This window comes from Leopardus geoffroyi, chromosome C1 (genome assembly GCF_018350155.1).
Source record: "Leopardus geoffroyi isolate Oge1 chromosome C1, O.geoffroyi_Oge1_pat1.0, whole genome shotgun sequence".
Lineage (NCBI taxonomy): Eukaryota > Metazoa > Chordata > Mammalia > Carnivora > Felidae > Leopardus > Leopardus geoffroyi.
The window spans coordinates 18,078,803-18,098,025 of record NC_059328.1 but is presented as its reverse complement, the minus strand read 5'-3'; the positions used below and the strand labels follow the sequence as shown (position 1 = coordinate 18,098,025).

The following is a 19,223-nucleotide window of genomic DNA, read 5'->3' as shown; positions in this document are numbered from 1 at the left end:
ACTGTTCCAACCCAACAAACAAGCCCCTTTAGAGAAATCCAGCTCTCTGCCTAAGACTGCTCTTAGAACTACCTCAAAGAAGTTCCTTTTGGCAAGAAGATAGCCTAGTTGGGATTGGAGCTGATTTCTGAGTCCCTTTAAGAGTATTAGAAAGTGGTGCCGACAGCCTTCGCGGTTTCAGTCCTCTGTGTTTCCCTACCTGGCTCGAAACTGCTCAGCATGGAGAGAGAGAGAAAAAAACCTATTTTCCCAGGGAAACACTCAACTCTAGCTTGAGATGGGGCTTGCCTCAACACGTCAAAGTGAGATCGTCAGCCCATTCATTTACCCTTACAAATTGCTCTGTGAATCCTGGCGCCGGCCTCCCTGCGCTTCCCCCTTCTGGAAACCCCACGGAGCCTCCATGCTCAGAGAGCGCCAGGCATCCACCAATGTTTACTCACTCAAGTTCATTCGACATCTTCTTGCTCCCAGGCTCCCAAGCTCAAAGATGAAGACGGGCACCAGCACTGAGGCTCTGCTGACCGCTTGTCTCTAATTCTTGCCTGACACAGACATTCCCTGCCCAGGGAAGTGTTTGATTTATGTTGAGGTTTGAGTGTCCGGATTTTGCTGACAGGTAGGTTCCCGGCAGCGCTGGTGCTGATTGGCTATGGGTACAGGTGCCGGCGACAGCAGGTATGCCTCAACAGGTGCAGCTGTTAACTCTTGGCCTGCCGCGTTGGGGGCGGAGCCAAGGGGGGCCGGCTGGGTGGAGCTGGCCAATTCCTTCCTAGGTGAGGGGGTGGGAGGTGGAGAAGAGGGAGGAGAGAGGGAGGGGAAAAAAATGTTGGAGAGAAGATAGAGGAAAAGTACAGAGACAGATACTTGGCTAAAGGTCGATTTCTGTTTCTAGTTAGTATCCTGGATACTTGGGAACATCCCCTCAATTCCTTTGCCCCTTCCTCTACCCAGCATCAAATACTTCAGTCACTGGGGAATTCTCAGAGAGCCGCCCACCGTATGGGGGTGGGGGGGGGGGGAAGTCCTGTGTGTAAATTCCCTTTGTTTTTCAGAGCTTTCCCCTTAAGATAACAGTATGTTATTTTTGAATAATCTTACAGTTATTCAAGTGAGTTCTTTTGATTCTCACAGTAACCCACCGTGGCTGACATTATTACTGCACCCCCTTCCTTCCCAACACACTTAACAGGTGAGGAAATGGAGGCGGGAGAGGTAAATTGACTTGCCCAGGGGTAAAGCTAGTTGAGTGTCAGAGCCCAGATCTGAATCTTCAGTCATCTCCAAGTCTGGCTGTCCCTTAGAGCTGAAGTCAGTGGCTGCAATTCAACAGATGATTTACTGAGCACCTGTTGTGTGCCAGACCTTACGCTGGGTTCTGAGGAGACGGAGGCCAAGAAGACAGGGTCACTGTTCTTGAGGAGTCAGTGGTGGGGGGGGGGGGGTGGAGATAGGGTGGGAAGCAGCCTTTTATTTGGTGTGATACAGATCTGAATGAGAGATGAGCAAACCAGATACCTTTGGCCAGCACAGAAGGGATGGAAAAGTTGAAGCCCACCACCTCTGAAGCCTTAGCTAGCTGGTCATTTCACAGAGCCTAATAAGCGCTTTCTTCCTCATTGGAAACACAGGAGAAATCAGATACTCCTCAGACTAAGTAATTGTGGAATAATTGCCATGAGCTGGCTCTGCGAGGAACAAGGTTGGTAAACCCAAAAGATCCACAGACACAATTAGGAGAATGCTAGAGCTGTTTTTAGAGCTTCCACCAGGATTAATTCGAAATTAAATCTAAGCTACAGATCTTGGTATCTGTTTTTTCCCTCTCTCTTTCTGTTCTCTGCCCACCCCCTCTTCCCTTTTAGCAAATTATCTCTTTGCTCTGTCTTCCTGGGAGCCTCGCCTTGGCCCACTCCTTTCTCTCTCAGGGAAGGGTGCGGTTTCAGCTCCTCCTGCCAATATGATGGAGGTTTTCAGGGTAAAGTCAGAATCTGAAGGAGCCTTCTCAGGGTGAGGTCAGGCCTGTGGAGAAAGGGTACTGGGTTTGAGAAATGTCAGAGGTTGGTTTCTCACTGGAGGCTGTGTTGGTGGCAGCCAAGGGCACCCTGACGGATAACAGTAAATAGTAATAGTAATTGCTAATAAAGTCATCAGCTCAGAGTGGGCCTTCCCAGTTGCCCTTGTTTTTTCTGGGTTATTGGGGGGGGTTTTTTGTTTTTTGTTTTTTAATTTTTTTAACATTTATTTTTGAGACAGACAAAGAGCACGGGCAGGGGAGGGGCAGAGAGAGAGGGAGACAGAATCTGAAGCAGGTTCCAGGCTCTGAACTGTCAGCACAGAACCCCTTGCGGGGCTCTAACTCACGAACTGCAAGATCATGACCTGAGCCAAAGTCGAATGCTCAACCAACTGAGCCACCCAGGCCCCCCAGCTGCCCTTGTTAAAGTCACATTCAGTCACTATATCACACCACTTTATTTGGCTCTCTACAAAGCTCTAACAGCCTTTTTATATTTTTCTAATTGTTTATTGTTCATTCCCCCCCCCCCCCCTTTTTGGAATGTGAACTCCATTAAAGATCTTGTCTGTCCTGTTCGCTTTTGAACCTCCGTAGTGCCTACTACGGGTCTGGCGGACGGTAGGTCCTCAGTATACCACATATCAGGCATCATGCTCCGCTGTTACGTGCATCGTCTCACTTGATCCTCATAGGGACCCTGTGAGATGGGCGCTTTCATTGTCCTTGTTTTAGAGATGAGGAAACTGAAGTATAAGTGACTGACTAAGTTACTCAAGCTGCAGAGCTTAGAAGTGTGGAGCTGGAGCTGGGATTTGATCCAAGAACAGAGCCGGTGTCCAACCACTTTGCAGATGTTATTGGTGGCAGGAGAGCCATTTGGTGCCAGCTGTAACTGCAAAGCTCACTGCGGCCCAAGGGATGGCACACTGGTCTGCCCGCCTCCTGGAAGGCTGGGAGTTTCTGTCAGCTGTGTTGCAACTCACAGGTAAAGGGCTGTGGAGGTGACTCATGTTGGCTGGGCTCAGATGGAGGCTGGGATTCCGGGCGGCGTGTCTGTGCTCGCTGGACTTTTTGAAATGGGTCCTCTCTCTCTACTTCTGGATTTTGCCTCTTTAATCACACACACCCATCTGCAGAGATCAGCAGAGGCCCAGATCATGGGGCAGAGGGGTCCCATGTCTCCAAACATGGGGAGGCACCCTGGGTGGGATGGAGACCATAGACTAATGGTCTAGGGTAGGTAGGCGCGGGCACCATGAACCAGTTTACAAGGTTACCAGACCCCTCAGCAGAGCTATGCCTCCCAGTTGTGAGGTGTGGGCTGTTCTAGCCCTTCATTAAACGAATCACAGATGCCAAGGTTTGAGAGAGACACTACCCAAGCTTTGCCCACACCCCTTTCCTCCTCCTGTGTAGCCTGGGCATGCCCCAGGGCTAAGCTGGGCTGGCATCTCTCCTCCTCTATGGATTGGCCCCATTCTTGGTTTCTTGGCCGAGAAGATTGAAAACAGAGACCAACCAGTCACATGTGACATAGTAATTATTTTCACAACAGTGTAAGCAAATAATGGTGGCTGCTGTTTATTTCACGTTTGTATGTTGGAAGCCCTGTGCTAAGAGTTACCTATGTTAGCTAACAGTATTGCTCTGAGACTGACAGATCTGGGTTCAAATCCCAGCCCAACCACGTGATGTTGGGCAAATGACTTGCGCTTTTTGAGCCTCAGTTTCCTCACCTGTGAAATAGGGTCATTGTGAGGATTCAATGAGATAATGCACGTGAAGTGCATTCTGCAATGCCTGGCCCAGAGCACTCAGTAATTGTTAGGATAGCCTTTTTTTCTCATTTAATTCTCATGTAAACCTCATGAGGAAGCTGCTGCCTCATTTTACAGGTGAAGAAACTGAGAGGAGTTAAATGATTTCTCAAAAGTGAAAAGCTGATAAGTAAAAGCTGAAATCTGAACCCACATCTTTCTGCCTCCATTCTTGTAGAACTAGGTTAAGTTAGGGATTGCCCTGGGTTCAAGTTCTGCCTGGCCGCCGGCCACTTCCTAGCTCTACAACTGGGTAAATTGCTTCTCTCGGAGCCTCTGAGGCCAGATTAATGAATCACGAAAAGGGAGGCGTTACATGCGAGATCACCCAGGTTTCCTTTTCTAGATTACTTCTGGAAATCCCTCCTTCTCCTTTCCAGATTTATCTCTGAAAGAGTGTGACGCTTTTTACATGTTGGGGAGGGGTAAAGGTTAGGACCATGGAGTTAAGTACATGCTAAGAGCAGGAGCTGTTTTGTTTGTCTGCAGAGGTTGTGGACTGCACAAGCACAGTGCCATCTTAGGGTACAAGACTTGCGCTGTTGGACATGATGGCCCTGCGAACAGTCCTTTTTTTCTAACACATCAAGACTTCATGGGCATCCCAGACTTAATGAAAATCTGTTGACCTACATAAAAATATTGAAAGGACAAATTCCCAAATGTCAACAATACTTCTCTGTGGGTGCTAAAATGACAGAATTTTAATTTTTTCCCTATCTTCTCTTCCCTACCAGGTTTCTGCACTGATCTTGCATTGCTTTTTAATTAGAAATACTATACCAAACTCAGGTTGTTGTTGTTGTTTATAAATATTTTTGTTTTTTTAAGTAATCTCTGTGCTCAATGTGGGATTTGAACTCATGACCCCAAGACCAAGGGCCACACACCCTACTGACTGAGCCAGCCAGGTACCCCTACAAAACCCCAGGGGTTTTTTGTTGTTGTCGTTGCTGTTTATTTATTTATTTTGAGAGAGTGAGAGAGAGTACAAGCAGGAGAGAAAGAGAGAGAGAGGGAGAGAGCAAGAATCCCAAGCAAGGCAACGCAGAGCCTGACGTGGGGCTCAAACTCACAAACTGTGAAATCATGACCTGAGCCGAAATCAAGAATCAGATGCTTACCTGCCACTCAGGCACCCCCAAACCCCCGTTTTAATGCCCATTAACTAAGTGGTCCTTCTGTCCTCATTCTTCCTGGAGCAAAGGTGGAGATAAAGATAGTAAAGATGTGGAGTCCTTGCTTGGAGCCTCCCTGTGAAGTGTGTGCATGGAAAATGGGGGCTGCCCAACTTGCAGGTTCAAAGCAGGGAGCTCGGGAATCAGTTCTAATCTTGACTTCATTAAAATGATCATCAATTGAGCACTCACCCTGTGCTACTTGCTTTAGATGCTTTATCCCATTCCTGCCTGTCAAATGGGGTCACATAATCCACTCCAGACGGACTTGACTCCTGGAGCACTGGCCAAGTTACTACAGGATACCAACTCTGGAGTCAACTGCCTAAGACCTTGGACAAGCCACTTTACTTCCTTGTTACCTGAGTTTCCTCCTCGGTGAAATGATTGCTCTGCAAGTTAAAGGAGATACTGTCCTTAGTGCGTGCCATTGTCCCTGTAACGTGCCAGGCACAGTTCTAGGTGCTTTATGTGCAGTTCATGTCATTCCCTGGAGTTCTGTGAAGTAGTTGTCATAAGTATCCCCACTTTGCAGAAGAGGAACAGCTCTGAGAGGTGAGGGAACTCCTCTAGGGTTACCTGGCTGTCTGACTAGAGACGGAATCAGACCAATGTCTGCCTGACCCTAAAGCCTTGGAAGCAGTCCTTTCAGCATCCTGAGTGCTTGGAATAAAGCCTTGGATGGATGAATGGGCGGTGGAAGGAAAAAGGGAAGGAGAGAAGAAAGGAAGAAAAAGAGATAGGTTGGTTGATAGGATTTGTAAGGTAGGAAGGATTTATAAGATTCTGGAGTGCAGAAACCACACAAAGAAAAATAAATCTTATGTGGCGCCTGTCCCAGGTCTCAACATAAGTGTTCAATAAACGTGTTGAACAAATGAAAAATGGATGAACATGTACAATGGACAGAAGCTAATTGACATCCTGGGAAAATCGGCTGCTGCCTTCTATCTCCAACCCCCAAGGAAGACTTCCAAATTTCTAGTCGCTACACTTCCTCTTATTAGCATATACCTTTGGACCAGTGACTCATTTCTGGAAGTTTCAGTTTCCCCATCATCCCTCAGTGGGGTTGATTTGAAGATTCAATTAAATAAGACCTCAATGGAAAGCCAGTGGCTTATAGTATGTACCTAATAAAAGATAGCCGGGGCTATAGGTGAGCATGTAGCTTAGGGTCCTTGGCCATCACCTATTTCTGGCCTCAGTACATGGCTTAATTCACAGCAAGCACTCAGCACTCAGCCTCTGTTAACAGCCCGATGTGTGAAGCTCTTTTCAGTTTAGAATATGCTTCCTATGCTTTATCTCTGGCTTATCTCTGGCTTGATCAGGATGGAGGTAGTGAAGGGGGGGTGGGGTTGGATTTTTGGCCCCATTTGAACTTGATGTTCGAAGAAAACATCCCTACTTAAGAAAGGAGTTTGGATTGGAACCTCAGGTTTTGGATAAAGCATCATCCTGGATACCATTATGGAGCCTGATGGGTCCCCAAAGTGCTATCCTGGACATGTGCCTGAAGCTCTGTAAACATTTCATCGTAAAATTCTTTTCTACCCCATCCCTGGACTTTAGTGGAGAAACGGGCCACACGCCCTACACAGAGAATACAGCCCTCATTTGAAAGCATGGAAGAAGCTGCAAGGTTGTGACTGTGAGGGGTGAGGGGTGGGCAGCATCCAGACCCTCTTCGGTTCTGTACTTGAGGTTTTTATCACAGTTCTGCTGTTAACACCACCTGTGTTCCTTCCTGGCAGTGCTTTGGACAGGAAGAATCATTATGGGGTCTAAAACTGTCCTCAAAGCGTCCCTTTAAAAAAGCCAAGAGAAGGTTTGAATACCTGGAAAACAAGCAGGCAAGTGTTTGTTTGTTTGTTTGTTTGTTTGTTTGTTTTTTCACTTACCAAGGTGATAAAGATGAAAGAAAATGCCAAACCCCAGTGTTGTTAAGGGTGAGGGAACAGGCTCTCTCCTTGCTGGAGGGAATGTGAATCAGTCCAAACGTGGGCTTTAGATTTTAGCTCATTTTGGATCTAGCGGTTTCACTCATAAGAATTTAGTCTAAGCAAGTAATCTCTGTGGTGCAAAGAGTTATCTGCAAGGTTATGCATCAGATCATCGTTTATAATCCTAAAAAATTAGAGTTAATATAAATACCCTTCAACAGAAGCTCAGTGATGAATAAGATACCCAAATGTAGTTGCACACTGAGCCAGTTTGAAAGGAGGCCTGTAAAGTTATTTACTGAGTTTACAGCACAATTGTTAGAGTCCTTACTGTAGGCAAGGCACTGGGCTCAGTGTTCTATCTCATTTAATCCTCATGACAACCCTATGAGGTAGCTGCTGTTACCCTTTTACAAACAAGAAAAGGGAGGCCCATTCATGCAGCAACTTACTGAAAGCTTCTGGGTCTAGAAGCTGGGTCTGTTTTCTACTTCTGAGTCTCAAATTCTACTTTTAGTAAATTAGTCACTTCCCGTTTTAAAAACCCATTTATATGAATAGAAAAAGAACAGGAAAGATACACACCAGAGAGTATCATGGATAATGGATCAGGGGTCATTTATATTTTATTCTTTCGGCTTACTTATGGACAGTATTTCTTCTGCTAATAAAAAAAAAAAAAAAAAAAAGCGGGGCAGGGGGTGGCGGGCCTGGGTAGCTCATTCGGTTAAGCGTCCGACCTCGGCTCAGGTCATGATCTCGCGGTTTGTGAGTTCGAGCCCCGTGTCGGGCTCTGTGCTGCCAGCTCAGAGCCTGGAGCCTGCTTGGGATTCTGTGTCTCCCTCTCTCTCTGCCCCTCCACTGCTCATACTCTGTCTGTCTCTGTCTCACAAATAAAATAAAACATTAAAAAAAAAAAAGAAAGAAAGAAAGGAAAAAGGAAACTGTGGTTTTAAAAAAGTAGCAAATCAGAGAAGGCTTGTCCCTGAGCTGGGAAGGAAGAAGCAGCCAGAGGACTCTTTGGAAAGTCTTTCTCTGTTGCCAGGAACTGGCCAGAGCAAAAGGCAGCCAGGGAAGGCAGCCTCCATCCTAGGAGGAGAGGGCCCTCTGGAACGAACAGAACCCTCCTGGCTCAGCCCCGGAGGCCCACTCTTTCTAGGAACCTGTTCTCTGGCCTTAGCGACCCATCCCCATTGCCATCATCAGTCTGCATGTTAAAAGGGCCACCATTAAACAAGGTACTGCCAGGGCGCCTGGGTGGCTCAGTCGGTTAAGCGTCTGACTCCCGATTTTGGCTCGGGTCATGATCTCACGGATCGCTGGGGTTCGAGCCCCAGGTTGGGCTCCTTGCTGGCAGCACAGAGCCTGCTTGGGATCCTCTCTCTCTGCCCCACCCCCACTCCTGCACACTCTCTCAAAGAAACTTAAAAAAGAAAAAAGTTCCTGCCCACTTCCAAATAAAAGGGAGCCTCGCTAAAAAACACCTATTAATCCCACTGCCACCGTGGCCAACAAAGCTAAAAATGTATTTCCCCTTCTCATCTGTCTGCAGGGATCCAACTGGAGGCTTGCGGGGTTCAGATGAGGGTTTCCTTGAGGAACTACAAGGAAAATGTCCAAGACCTGGCTTGGACACAGAGTCCTGGTGTGTCAGTGCTGAACAGGAGTGAGTGTCTGGGGTTAGTGGAGTGTCCCTAGGTGAGAGAAAGGTAGGGCTAGGTGGGGCGGGGCCTGCTCCAGGCTCAGAGAGGTTCCAAGTAGGCATAATGAACCCGTAAGGTCCATTGTTGCTATTTCTTTACAGTATGCCTTCAGAGCCTGCCCCTGGTGTTTATTTAGATCTGATCTCACTGGAGAAGTGGGGAGGGAGGGACATGCATGGGCCTTCTGGGCCCTGCGCCTTCTCAGGAAGGCAGAGGCCATGTGGTCACAGGTTCAGTACTCGACCTTGGACCCTAGGCATTCACCTTTGGGTTTTTCTGAATCCATGACTGGTCTGCTGGGAGATTTTTAAGGCCCTCAGTTTGGTGGCAGGTGGTCAAGCGGCCAGGAGGAAAAAGGGGAAGGGCTTCTGGGGCCTCTTGCGGCCTGGAGGTGCTTACGAACCCTGTCTCCTACCGAGATCGGGCCTTTCCGGCTCTTCCCTCAGGAGGGCAGCTACTCAGAAGTCCTCCTCAGTTCACTACTTCCACCTGCCCCTACTCACCGTTTCAGCCTGTGCTCTGGACAGGCTGCCCACACTACCTGGGCACATGTCACGCTGTGGTCAGCTTTCCCTCCCAGGCTGGGTTTATTTTTTTACCACCTCTACCTTCCATTTTCCAGATGTTCTGGAATCTCCTCCACTTCAGGACCTGCTGTCTGTATATGTGCATTATTCATTTAAACAACTATGAAGATTCATTGAATCATTAAAAATTACAATAGTAGCTCTTATTTTTTGAGCACTTAACTATATGCCAGACTGTGATGAACATGTTCCTGACCGGTTTCACTCAATCCTTACAACTGCCCAAAGGTTTAGATACAATCACCACCTCTTATCTTCTAGGTAAGGAAACTGAGGCGTGGAAAGGACAGGGAACTTGATGGTGTCCTACAGCCCTAGAGTGACCATGCTAGGATTCGAACCTGGGACATTTGGCTCTAAAACTCAAGCCCTTGAACCATCAGTCGATGTTGCCTCAGCAAGCAGTTATTCAGTAAGCTTAGTGAGGACCTGCTTTGGCCAAGCGTTTGTGCCACGGGCCGGGGGGAGGAACAAATAAGGTATGTTTCTGCCCACCAGGAAGCTTGGTGGGGGAACCTTCACCAAACCCCTCTACTCTAGAAAACCTTGCCTCCTTCCTGTGTCTACAACTGGCTTTCTGCAAAATCGGTTTCCTGCTGGAATTGTCAGATTCTCACGTGTTGGGGGACTCCGTGAGAGTGTGCTAATCTCCCCCTCCAGGGGATGAGGATTCTACTCCAGAGCGTCTGCCCCGCACACGTGCACGTGCACACACACGAACACACGGTAGGGCACCATCTAGTTGAGATCATAGATTGTGGAGCCAACCTTCTTGAGTTCAAACCTTGGCTCTACCGTTTACCACCCGTGGGACCTTAGGCAAGTTCTTTGATCTCTCGGAGCCTCCGTTTCTTCATCTTCAAAGTAGGCATAACTCCTACCTTGTAGGGTTTTAAATGATTGAACACACGCAAAGCATTTAGCACCACTCTTGTGTTCTAAGTCCTGGTAATGTCAGCTGTTGTTGCTGTCATTACAGATGGCTTATCTTGCCTCCCAGTGAAACAGTAAGTTCCTTGTCTTGTCTCTTCTTCGGCTCCAGCCACCAGGGCACGCAGCCCAGGGCAGATGTGCCTGGTGATGGAGGTTAGTCACCAGATTCCTCATCCTCAGAGGGGAAGTGAGCATGAGTGTTCTCTCTGCCCAGGCTCTTTCGAAATCTGAGTCATGCCTTGACAACTGTCCCTGGAGAGATGCTTCAGCCTCAGCCCCCTCCTCTTTCACAACGAGCTCTGTCATTCACACCCTCCTCAGTCATGAGCAGACACCCCCCAGTATTACCCATTAAAGGGCGCTGAGGACACCTCCAGGAGGAGAAGAGTCTCCGTAGGCAGGTGACAGGGACCTGACTCTCTAGCTAGTGGCTTTGGCTGTGTGGCCATATTTCAAAACTATTAGTGGCCTCTGAAGTGATTGATGACCCAATATAGGGTCCCACAGTATTTCATTCGGTCGCCCTTGGATAACTGACAGCTTATACTTAGCCTCACCTGGATGTGACACGTTTGGGAGCCTTTTGCTTCACCCTGGTCCACTCTCCAGGCTCCCCGCAGCCCAGGAGGTGGTTTGGAGTATTGAGAGTTAAGTCCAGTGTTAATGATCATGAGCTCCGGGTTTCTGGCCAGACCTGAGTTCAAATCCTGGTTCTGCGTTTTGTTAGCCGTGACCCTGAGCTTGTTTGTCTGGGTCTGTTTCTTCCATCTGTAAAATGGCAACAGTAACAGTATCTACTTCATAGACGGTTGTGAGGATGAAATGCATGTGAAGCACTTAACACGGCTGCTACCAGTACCGTTGTTACCCTGTGGGGGAGAGAGCACTGGACCAAGAGACAGGAGGTCAAGGTTTGAGTTCCAGTTCTGCTTCTCCTTGGCTGTGTTGACCTTAGGCAAGTTAACTCTCTTCTCTGAACCAGTCCCTTCAACCGTGAAATGAAAGGTTTGGGTTTGAAGGTCATTCAGGTTCCTTTTAGGTAAGATTTGTGATCTGTGATGTTGAAGGTGCCCCCAAGAGAAAACAGAACGGAAGAAAGCATTAGTGCCAGATGTCTTATCTGCCGGATCACATTTCACAAACACCAGCGACCTGGTGCCATCTTCAAAAGCTGATCCCCCACCTATGCACCCCGCATCCAAGCAGCCTCTAGGCTAAACCTTCTCAACCCCAAGAACTGTTTGCAAGACCCCACGAGGCTTTCAGGAGCCACAGCAAGGCCCCAGCAAGGCCCCAGGGAAGGTGTGGGGTTAGAAAGCAAAACCTGCATCACAATGACCTGGCCAGCCTCAAACATCACACCCCAGGATTTTGCCCTTAAGGATGCCTCAGGCAGGAGTCGGTCTTCACTTCCTCAGGACGGATTAGTTTATGGTAAGGGAGGGATGTTTCCCCTGGAGCCTGGGGATGTAGTGATCTGTTATAAAACAGGCCCCGCCAGGGAAATGGAACGTTTTCTTTTTTCTTTTCTTTTTCTTTTTTTTTTTTTTAGTGTAGTGACCTCTGACACTTCCCCCCCCCAACCCCCCCCCCCCCAACCCCTTGCCTATCAAGCAGTCTGAGTCACCCCCAGCAGGGGACAAATGCTGGGGATAGAGGAGGCGTCTAGCATCCCTGGGAATGAGAGTCCTTCCCCGCAGGAGTGTCCATTAGAGCAGAGCCCCACTGAGTTATTCTTATGCCCTGTTTGACCCCAGGGGGATGAGATGGGTGGGGTTTACAGAAAATAAAAAAACAATTGGTTTCAACTAGTTCTACCAGTTTTTACCCCCTACAGTAAAACATCACTTAACCATTTTAACACGCCACAAATTTCCCTTTGCAGAGACAATGGGCTTTGGAGGAATTTATTGGTGGTAAGGAACAGACACACTTTTTACAAAGCCCTTAGTGCCCTTTTACAAAGCCCTTAGTGCCCAACGCATGCTAAATATTTTATACCTATTATGTTATTATTTTTTTTAAAAAAATATTTTACTGTTAGGAAAAAATAGGCTTTTCATTTTCCAGGTGGGCAAACTGAGGCCCAGAGAAGTAAAGTGATTTGTTCAAGGAGGGTGTGGAGCTGGGACTTGAACCCGGGGCCGGAATTACCCCAGAACATCAGCGGCAGCCATAATTTCGTGTGCAAACTTGCCTGAAGCCACCACCTAGGTGGTGATGAGACACAGATCTGCCCGTCTTTCACGAAATCTCAGACTGTTTTCTGGAAGCGCCACCTGATCATCCTCTGGTCCCCTGACGGCAGGGGCAGCTGCAGCCCAGGGCCTGTGACAGTGTCTGAGCCAGGACAGGAAGGGGCGGAGCTCAACTTCACAGGCCTCTGTCCGTGGGTGTGGGTAGAGCCCTAGAGATTGTGATGGGGGACCCTGTGTTCCAGTCGGTGGCCAGGAACCTTGGACTCTTTCCTTCTCTTCCTTCTGTCCTGCAACAGCATCCAGATGCAGTCAGTCTTGAAGAGAACATTTCCATAGAATTCTGCATGATGCCTGTCCTCTCCAGGCCCCAGTCCAGCCTGAGCCACTTCCTCTTCCAGCTGGGAAGCTTCTTTCTTCTTCCCACTTCCTTGTGAGGCTCAAATCCACTCCCTTCCCCCACCCCACCCCACCCCACCCCACCCCACCCCACCCCACCCTTCCTGAGGAAGTAGCACCCTCTTCTTCACAGCTCCTGGCTCTCCTCTCTCTGGCTTTACTGTCCTGGGCAGTTTGCTCCATGCCTCTCCTGGATCTCAATTGCTTTCGAATTCTCTAAAGTCAAGTCAGGAAATCCCATAGATGTGTTTTTGGACAATACAAGAATGCCCAAGAAAAGGTTCTGGGATCAAACCATTCGGGTAGAGCTGCTCACCAGACCCCCTTAAAAATTAGCAATGCACAGTCAAGTCTCTAAAAGTCCAACAGTTAGGAAATCTGTTTTTTTTTTTTAATGTTTTATTCATTTTTTGCGAGAGAGACAGAGACAGAGACAGAGCGTGAGCAGGGGAGGGGCAGAGAGAGAGGGAGACACAGAATCTGAAGCAGGCTCCAGGCCCTGAGCTGTCAGCACAGAGCCTGATGTGGGGCTCGAACTCCTAGACCGTGAGATCATGACCTGAGCCGAAGTTGGACATTGAACCAACTGAGACATCCAGGCGCCTCAGGAAAGCTGTTTTGTTTGCTTTTTCAACCCAGGGTTTCCCAAACTGAGGTGGCCATGTAATCATCTTCCCTATCCCTACCATATACCTGCAACAACTATAGAACCAGTGGCCCAGGGCAGAACCCACTTTGGGAAATTCTAATGCCAGCCTTCCACCAAAAGCAGTTAATCTTGCTTTCATTGATTTAAGCCTTTCCTGTTTCTTGGGGCTAATCTCACAAAATAAGGTGATGCCTGCCCAATAGGGTCTTCAAGAAAAATATACTTGATGGGGATGAAGATTTTCTTAAGACTTGATGATGATGCCCAGAATAGATTAAGGATTTTCTAGAATGTGGAAGAAGGGAGAGTAGAATTTGAAACAACAACAGACAGGGTTTATCAAATTTTTATTTGTTTTCTAGTCCAAGGACCAAAGCCAGGGATGAAATGTAATGGAGAATGGTCAAACCAGGCCCCAGTCACAGATACATTCTTTTTGAGTGAATGAATGAACAGTCTATCTGGTCAAAAAGTTGGGAGACTGAATGAATGCCCGCATATGTGCATGCGTGCATGCATGCATGAATGAACGATCCAACGACTGATCCCCTGGCCCCAGACTCTTTCTACTCCATTTTATGCTATCTGCTATGGAGATAGATATCTATGTTTCTTCTCAAAACCCACATTTCATCTTCTGTTCAGGAATCCTAGGTGGCTCTCCACTGCCTTCAGGATAAAGTCCACATACTTTGTTTGACCTGGCATTTAAAACCCTGCAAAACAAAACTCCAACCTACCTTTCCATCCCTTTCTCGCTATTCCCCATTGGGAACCCAACCCTCATTCTAGCCACACTTACCATTCCCCAAGCATACTATGTTAATCTTTCTCCCTTTTTACCTTTTCTCAAGCTACCTCCTTGGCCCCCACTGTTACTTATTCAATCCTAGCAATGCTTTGAAGCTCAACTTAGAACCTGCCACCCATGTTAAATGGAAGAAGCCAGACCTAAAAAGAGGACACTGTAAATGATTCCATTTATATGAAGGTCAAGAACAGGCAAAGCTACTGTGGAAAAAACAGAACTGTGGTTGCCTTTGTGACTGGAAGCGGCACAAAAGGGCTTGGGGGGGGGGGGCAGGGAATAGAAATATTCTCCATCTTGATTCTGGTGGTGGTTACACGAGTGTATACTTCCATCAAAATTCACCAAATTGTACATTTGTGTACATTTATTGTATTGTGCATTTAACCTAAAAATAAAAATCTTACCACTTAAGTCTCCCTGGCAATCATGCACTCCTTTGTCTATTATTTTCTCGAAGCACTGTGTCCATATAGGTAGCACATCACTTATGTAGACTCCCATGAGAATTCTTCATGAGGATGTCTGCCTACCCCACTGGGGGTAGGCTTCCCCCCAGGGCCCTCCCATAGCAAGCACTGAATTAACATTGGTGAGATTCAGTTGAGGCCAGATTTCTGAAAATAAAGATAACAGGAGCCATCACGTATTAAGCCCCTGCTGTGTGTCAGGCCGTATGCTAAGTTCCTTGCACACATATTTCAATATATATACATGTGTTTAAACATCTATATCTGTATGTATACATATACACAGGCGCATACATATAACCCCCATGAGATAAATACATAGTAGCCATTAAGTCTGAAAACAGGCAAATACGAATAACAAAGAATAACCAATGTGAACGGTTTAGCTATGTTACATTATAATCCAGTCAAAATAATAGTATATTTCCAAACCTCATGGTCAGCATGTGATTGTGTACATGCGTGTATGTATTATTACCAGTCTTCATTTTACACTGAGATACTGAGGCCCAAGGTCACAGAAACATGTAGTGTTGGCAATAGGATACAAACCCGGGTGCCTGATCTCAGAGTCGTCGAGCTGGCCTATTTCCAAAGTGGCCTCACATAAATCCAGAAGAAATGTGAGCTCTTTCTGGCCAAGAGACTTGAAAGCAGCAGTTTCCCTGAAACTGCAAAGCGCGCGCGCATGTGTGTGTGTGTGTGTGTGTGTGCGCGCGCGTGTGTGTGTGTGTGTGTGTGCGCCCGCACGCGCGCGCGCATGTGTGCACCGAGAGGTGTAAAGACTGTTTGGGGCTCCCACAGCTCCAGGAAAGCGCTACTTAGCAAGAGGAGGTCTTGGGTTTAGAAGCCTAACTGCATCATTTATCAGCTGCGTGACATGACCTCCGGCGAGTTATTTAATATCACTCCGCCTGGGTTCTCCCACCTTTGAGGTCATGTAGTAACAGTGCCTGATGTACCTCTTGGTGTTTTAAGGGAGGATTCAATGAGATCATGCATGTAAACCTCACAGCATGTCTAAGTTCTCAGTAAATGCTGGTTAAGTTTATTATTGCCGTTTTGCTATTTTCGGTATGGTTACAACTCCCTGCCCTCCTCCTCCGCCCACGTTCCCACTCCTCCCCGCCCCCCCCCCCCCCAACAGTTCTTTGGCTTGCTCTCAACGTCTCCCTTTCGTCAGAGGGTGGAAACCTAAGATATGGCCGTCTAAGGGCCGTTGTGACAGTTTTAATCATGAACAGTTATTACAGCAGCCAGCCAGCACAGGGAGTAAAAAGAACGAACCCCTTGGTGGGTGGTGACTAGGGGATCGCTAACTGATTTGGGAAAAACATGAATCTTGGTTTTCTTAAGAATCCTTGCCACCTGCTTTGGGATTCTCCTTGCCTGGTTCATTCTGAAATGAGGTGGTTGGAAGCCTTACGTCAAGAGGAATGGGGCCACCGTGACCAGAGTGCCCACCTTTGAATTGCAGGTGAGGTCCAGGCCTTGGAGGTCAGGGGCTGGTGGGTAGACTGAACCCCTTCGGCTGGAACCTAGCCCTTTGGGATCCTGCGTGAGGGGGGCTGGCTGGGGATGAGGTTGCGCTCTTTGCAGAAGTTTGGACCTTGGTGTGCCTGCTCCTTAGCCTGAAACAGCCCTCTGGCAGTTGGAAGGCATGGCAGGGAAAAAACCCTGTTGACAGTTCAAGCTTTTGATCTTTTTGATTTGTAGGGTCAATAGGCCAGTATTATCTGAAGTAAAAATAACCGTGCTCATCGAGAGAAAAAAAAAAACAACAATGAAAATGCAGATAAATATAATGAAGACTAAATTAAGTAACAATACATTTAATAAATAAATAACTGAAAATTTTTCATCCAAAGAGAACTACTGTGGCTCTTCCCTACCTTTTTCTCTGCCTACAGGAAGGCCACAGCCCCCAGGTTAAATGCACAGGCTCCCTGAGTTGGATTCTAATCCCAGCTATACACAGGTGGCCTGGTCTCCTAAACTGTCTGAACCTCATTTCCCCAGTTGTAAAATGAAAATAAAGACCGCATCTATGATATGAAAAAGTTTATTTAGAAGGTTTTGTTTTTTTTTTTTAAAGAAATGATCTATGTTGTAGGATTGACATAATCCCTGTAACTGACTCAATAAATGTTAGCTCTCATCGTGGCAAATATGTATCCTGACCAAAAAAAAAATGATATCACTCCACGGATACTGTTGTTACCTACTGTTTCTCTCCCATTAGGCAACAAGGTGAACCTCTTTCCAGCATGAAATGTTCTATGAAGACCTTTGTATGGAAGACCTGGCCTCATTTACCAGGCACCCACTGAGGGACATTCGAGTTACATCCAGTTTGAGGTTAGTATAATCAATGCTGTATTAACATAACTACAGCTAAATCTTTGTGCCCAGCCACAATTATTTCCCCGGGGCCAGTTTCAAGAGGTAGGATTGCAGGATCTTAAGGGCAGGCACAATTTTATGACATTTAGTCCCTGTGACCGACTGTTCTCCAGAAAGGTGGTACCAAGTTCCTTTCCCACCAGCAGGGAACAAGAGCGATTCCTTCTCCACACCATCACCAACACTGGCCTTTATCATTTTTGCCCATCTTTAAGCAATTATTCTTGAGCAAGGGAATTTCTTTTATCTGTCTGATTCAACTGGGAACTCCCGGAGGGCAGGGCAGGGAGGTAGTCCCTTCATCTCCCTGTAGCTCCGGCACCTAATACATGTTCTACCCACAGTAAACACTCAAGAAATATCTGAACCGAGTCTCAAGCCAAGAGTGACTTTTTAAGTGCCCTGGGCAGACAATTCTTATTAAATGCAAGACCTAACAACTAAGGATTCTACCTAGATGAGTTCAGGGACTCTACACAGAGGAAGACAAAGGCATTTCCAGAAGCACTGCGCTGATATTCAGATGTTAATCAGCCAAGTGATAAGTTCTGAGATCAGCCTGGGTTGGGGCCACTCATCTGCCAGCAGATTTGCATGAGATCCACTCCTGTTTCAAAGACTTGAGGGAGCTCTGAGCCAGGATACTTGGGTTTCGCACTGTCACCATTTTGGCGGTGGCCCAGGACACATCACTTCATCCTTTTGGGCCTGGTGTCCCTATCTGTTTGGTGGGGAGCTTAATAGTGTCTCCATCGAGGTATATCAACAACCATGGGGTTCTGCCTCCCTCTCCCTTCCAACACTTACTGAGGGTTTATTATGTGTGCTGGCACTGGGTTAGCGTGAGACATAAAGAACTCTGGAAGTCCTGGCTTTAAAACCCTTGCTCTGAAACACTGTCACTATGTGCCCTTGGCAATGGAACTGATGAGACCTGCCTTGGAGGGTTTGGTGGGAAGATTAAATATGCTCATCTGTGCAAAGCACTTAGGACAGTACTTGGTACCTAGTTAAGCACTCAGCCTCAGCAATGATTATCTGATTTAAACTACACGGTGACCCCGTGAGGTAACTATTTATTATTTACCCCATTTTATAGATGGAGAAACATGGGGCAGAGTCGTGACACAGCCCGTAAGGAGAAAGCCGGGATTGATCTCCCATCTGTTTGACTCAGGACTTTTTCATTTAGAATAGGAAATATTAATATTAAAATTGTTATATTAAATAGTAAAGCTGGAGAACGCTCCAGATCCCCTAAGCCAATCCCCTCGCCTGACAAGGCCCAGAGTGGAAGGGACTTGCCCAAGGACATACAGCAGGATGGTGACAGAGCAGAGCCGGGGCTCCAGGCTCCTGATGGCCACTCAGGAGCCAGATGCCCGGTGCCCAGGGGTAAGGAGGCCTCTCCCATTGGGAGGAGCCGGGGAGCTTATGGGGGTGTGAGCATCTCTGCAGCCCCGACCCAGGCCAGGTGCCAGGAGAAGCCACTGTTGTCACTGGCCACTGCAATTACTCCTTTTGTCCATAATTCTACGTGCGGGTCTGCTCCCAACTCCTGCCTGGATTTTCCTCCCTGCAGCTGCCCTCAGTGCCAAGGAAGGGTGACCAAAAGTGTCTGCTCTGGCTGCTGAGTCAACCGGTTCTGCATTTCAGGCCCTGAACTACCCCCGCCCCTGCCCACCCCCACCCCCCCACCCCCCAGCGGCTCACGCCTTCCCAGTCTTGTTTTCAGGCTAGTTTTTTGTAAGGATATGTTTTATTTAACCCAACATATGTAAAAAAAAAAAAGTGTGATTTCAACATACAGCCAATACAAATAAAGTGTTAACAGGGCATTTTATATTCTTTTCTTGTACAAGTCTTTGAAATCTGGAATTGATTTTACACTTAGCACACATCTCAATTTGAATGCTATGTTTCCAAGGGCTCGTAGCCAAAAAATGGAAACAACCCAAATATCTGTGAACTGATGAATAGATACACAAATGGTGGCATATACTTTCAAAGGAATATTACATATTATTCAGCCATAAAAAGGAGTAAATGCAAGATGAAGGAAACCTTGAGAAACTAAGCTCAGTGAAGGAAGCCAGAATCAAAAGAACATATATT

The 19,223-nt window shown here is 47.2% G+C and overlaps 1 protein-coding gene and 1 long non-coding RNA gene across 4 annotated transcripts in view; one reads left to right on the top strand and one right to left on the bottom strand.

Moving 5' to 3' along the window:
• Positions 1 to 11,545, bottom strand: part of GRHL3 (grainyhead like transcription factor 3) — a 45,870-nt gene extending 34,325 nt beyond the window's left edge. Inside the window, exons 1-2 of one of the 3 annotated variants that reach the window (XM_045482180.1) lie at positions 11,270 to 11,545; positions 2,792 to 2,796 (exon numbers count right to left, since the gene is read on the bottom strand). Coding sequence is in view for 2 of the 3 variants with exons in the window: in XM_045482177.1 (XP_045338133.1) it covers positions 444 to 460 (17 nt within the window). In the remaining variant the exon portion in view is untranslated. Of the gene's footprint in view, positions 1 to 443; positions 702 to 2,791; positions 2,797 to 11,269 lie in introns of those variants that run through there. The other 2 variants (XM_045482177.1, XM_045482178.1) reach the window with 2 other exon arrangements.
• A 3,955-nt stretch (positions 11,546 to 15,500) lies between these two features.
• LOC123599836 lies at positions 15,501 to 18,951 on the top strand. The gene is made up of 3 exons (XR_006713313.1): positions 15,501 to 16,182; positions 16,948 to 17,063; positions 18,208 to 18,951. It is a non-coding gene; the product is annotated as an uncharacterized LOC123599836 (long non-coding RNA).
• The last annotated feature ends 272 nt before the right edge of the window (positions 18,952 to 19,223 follow it).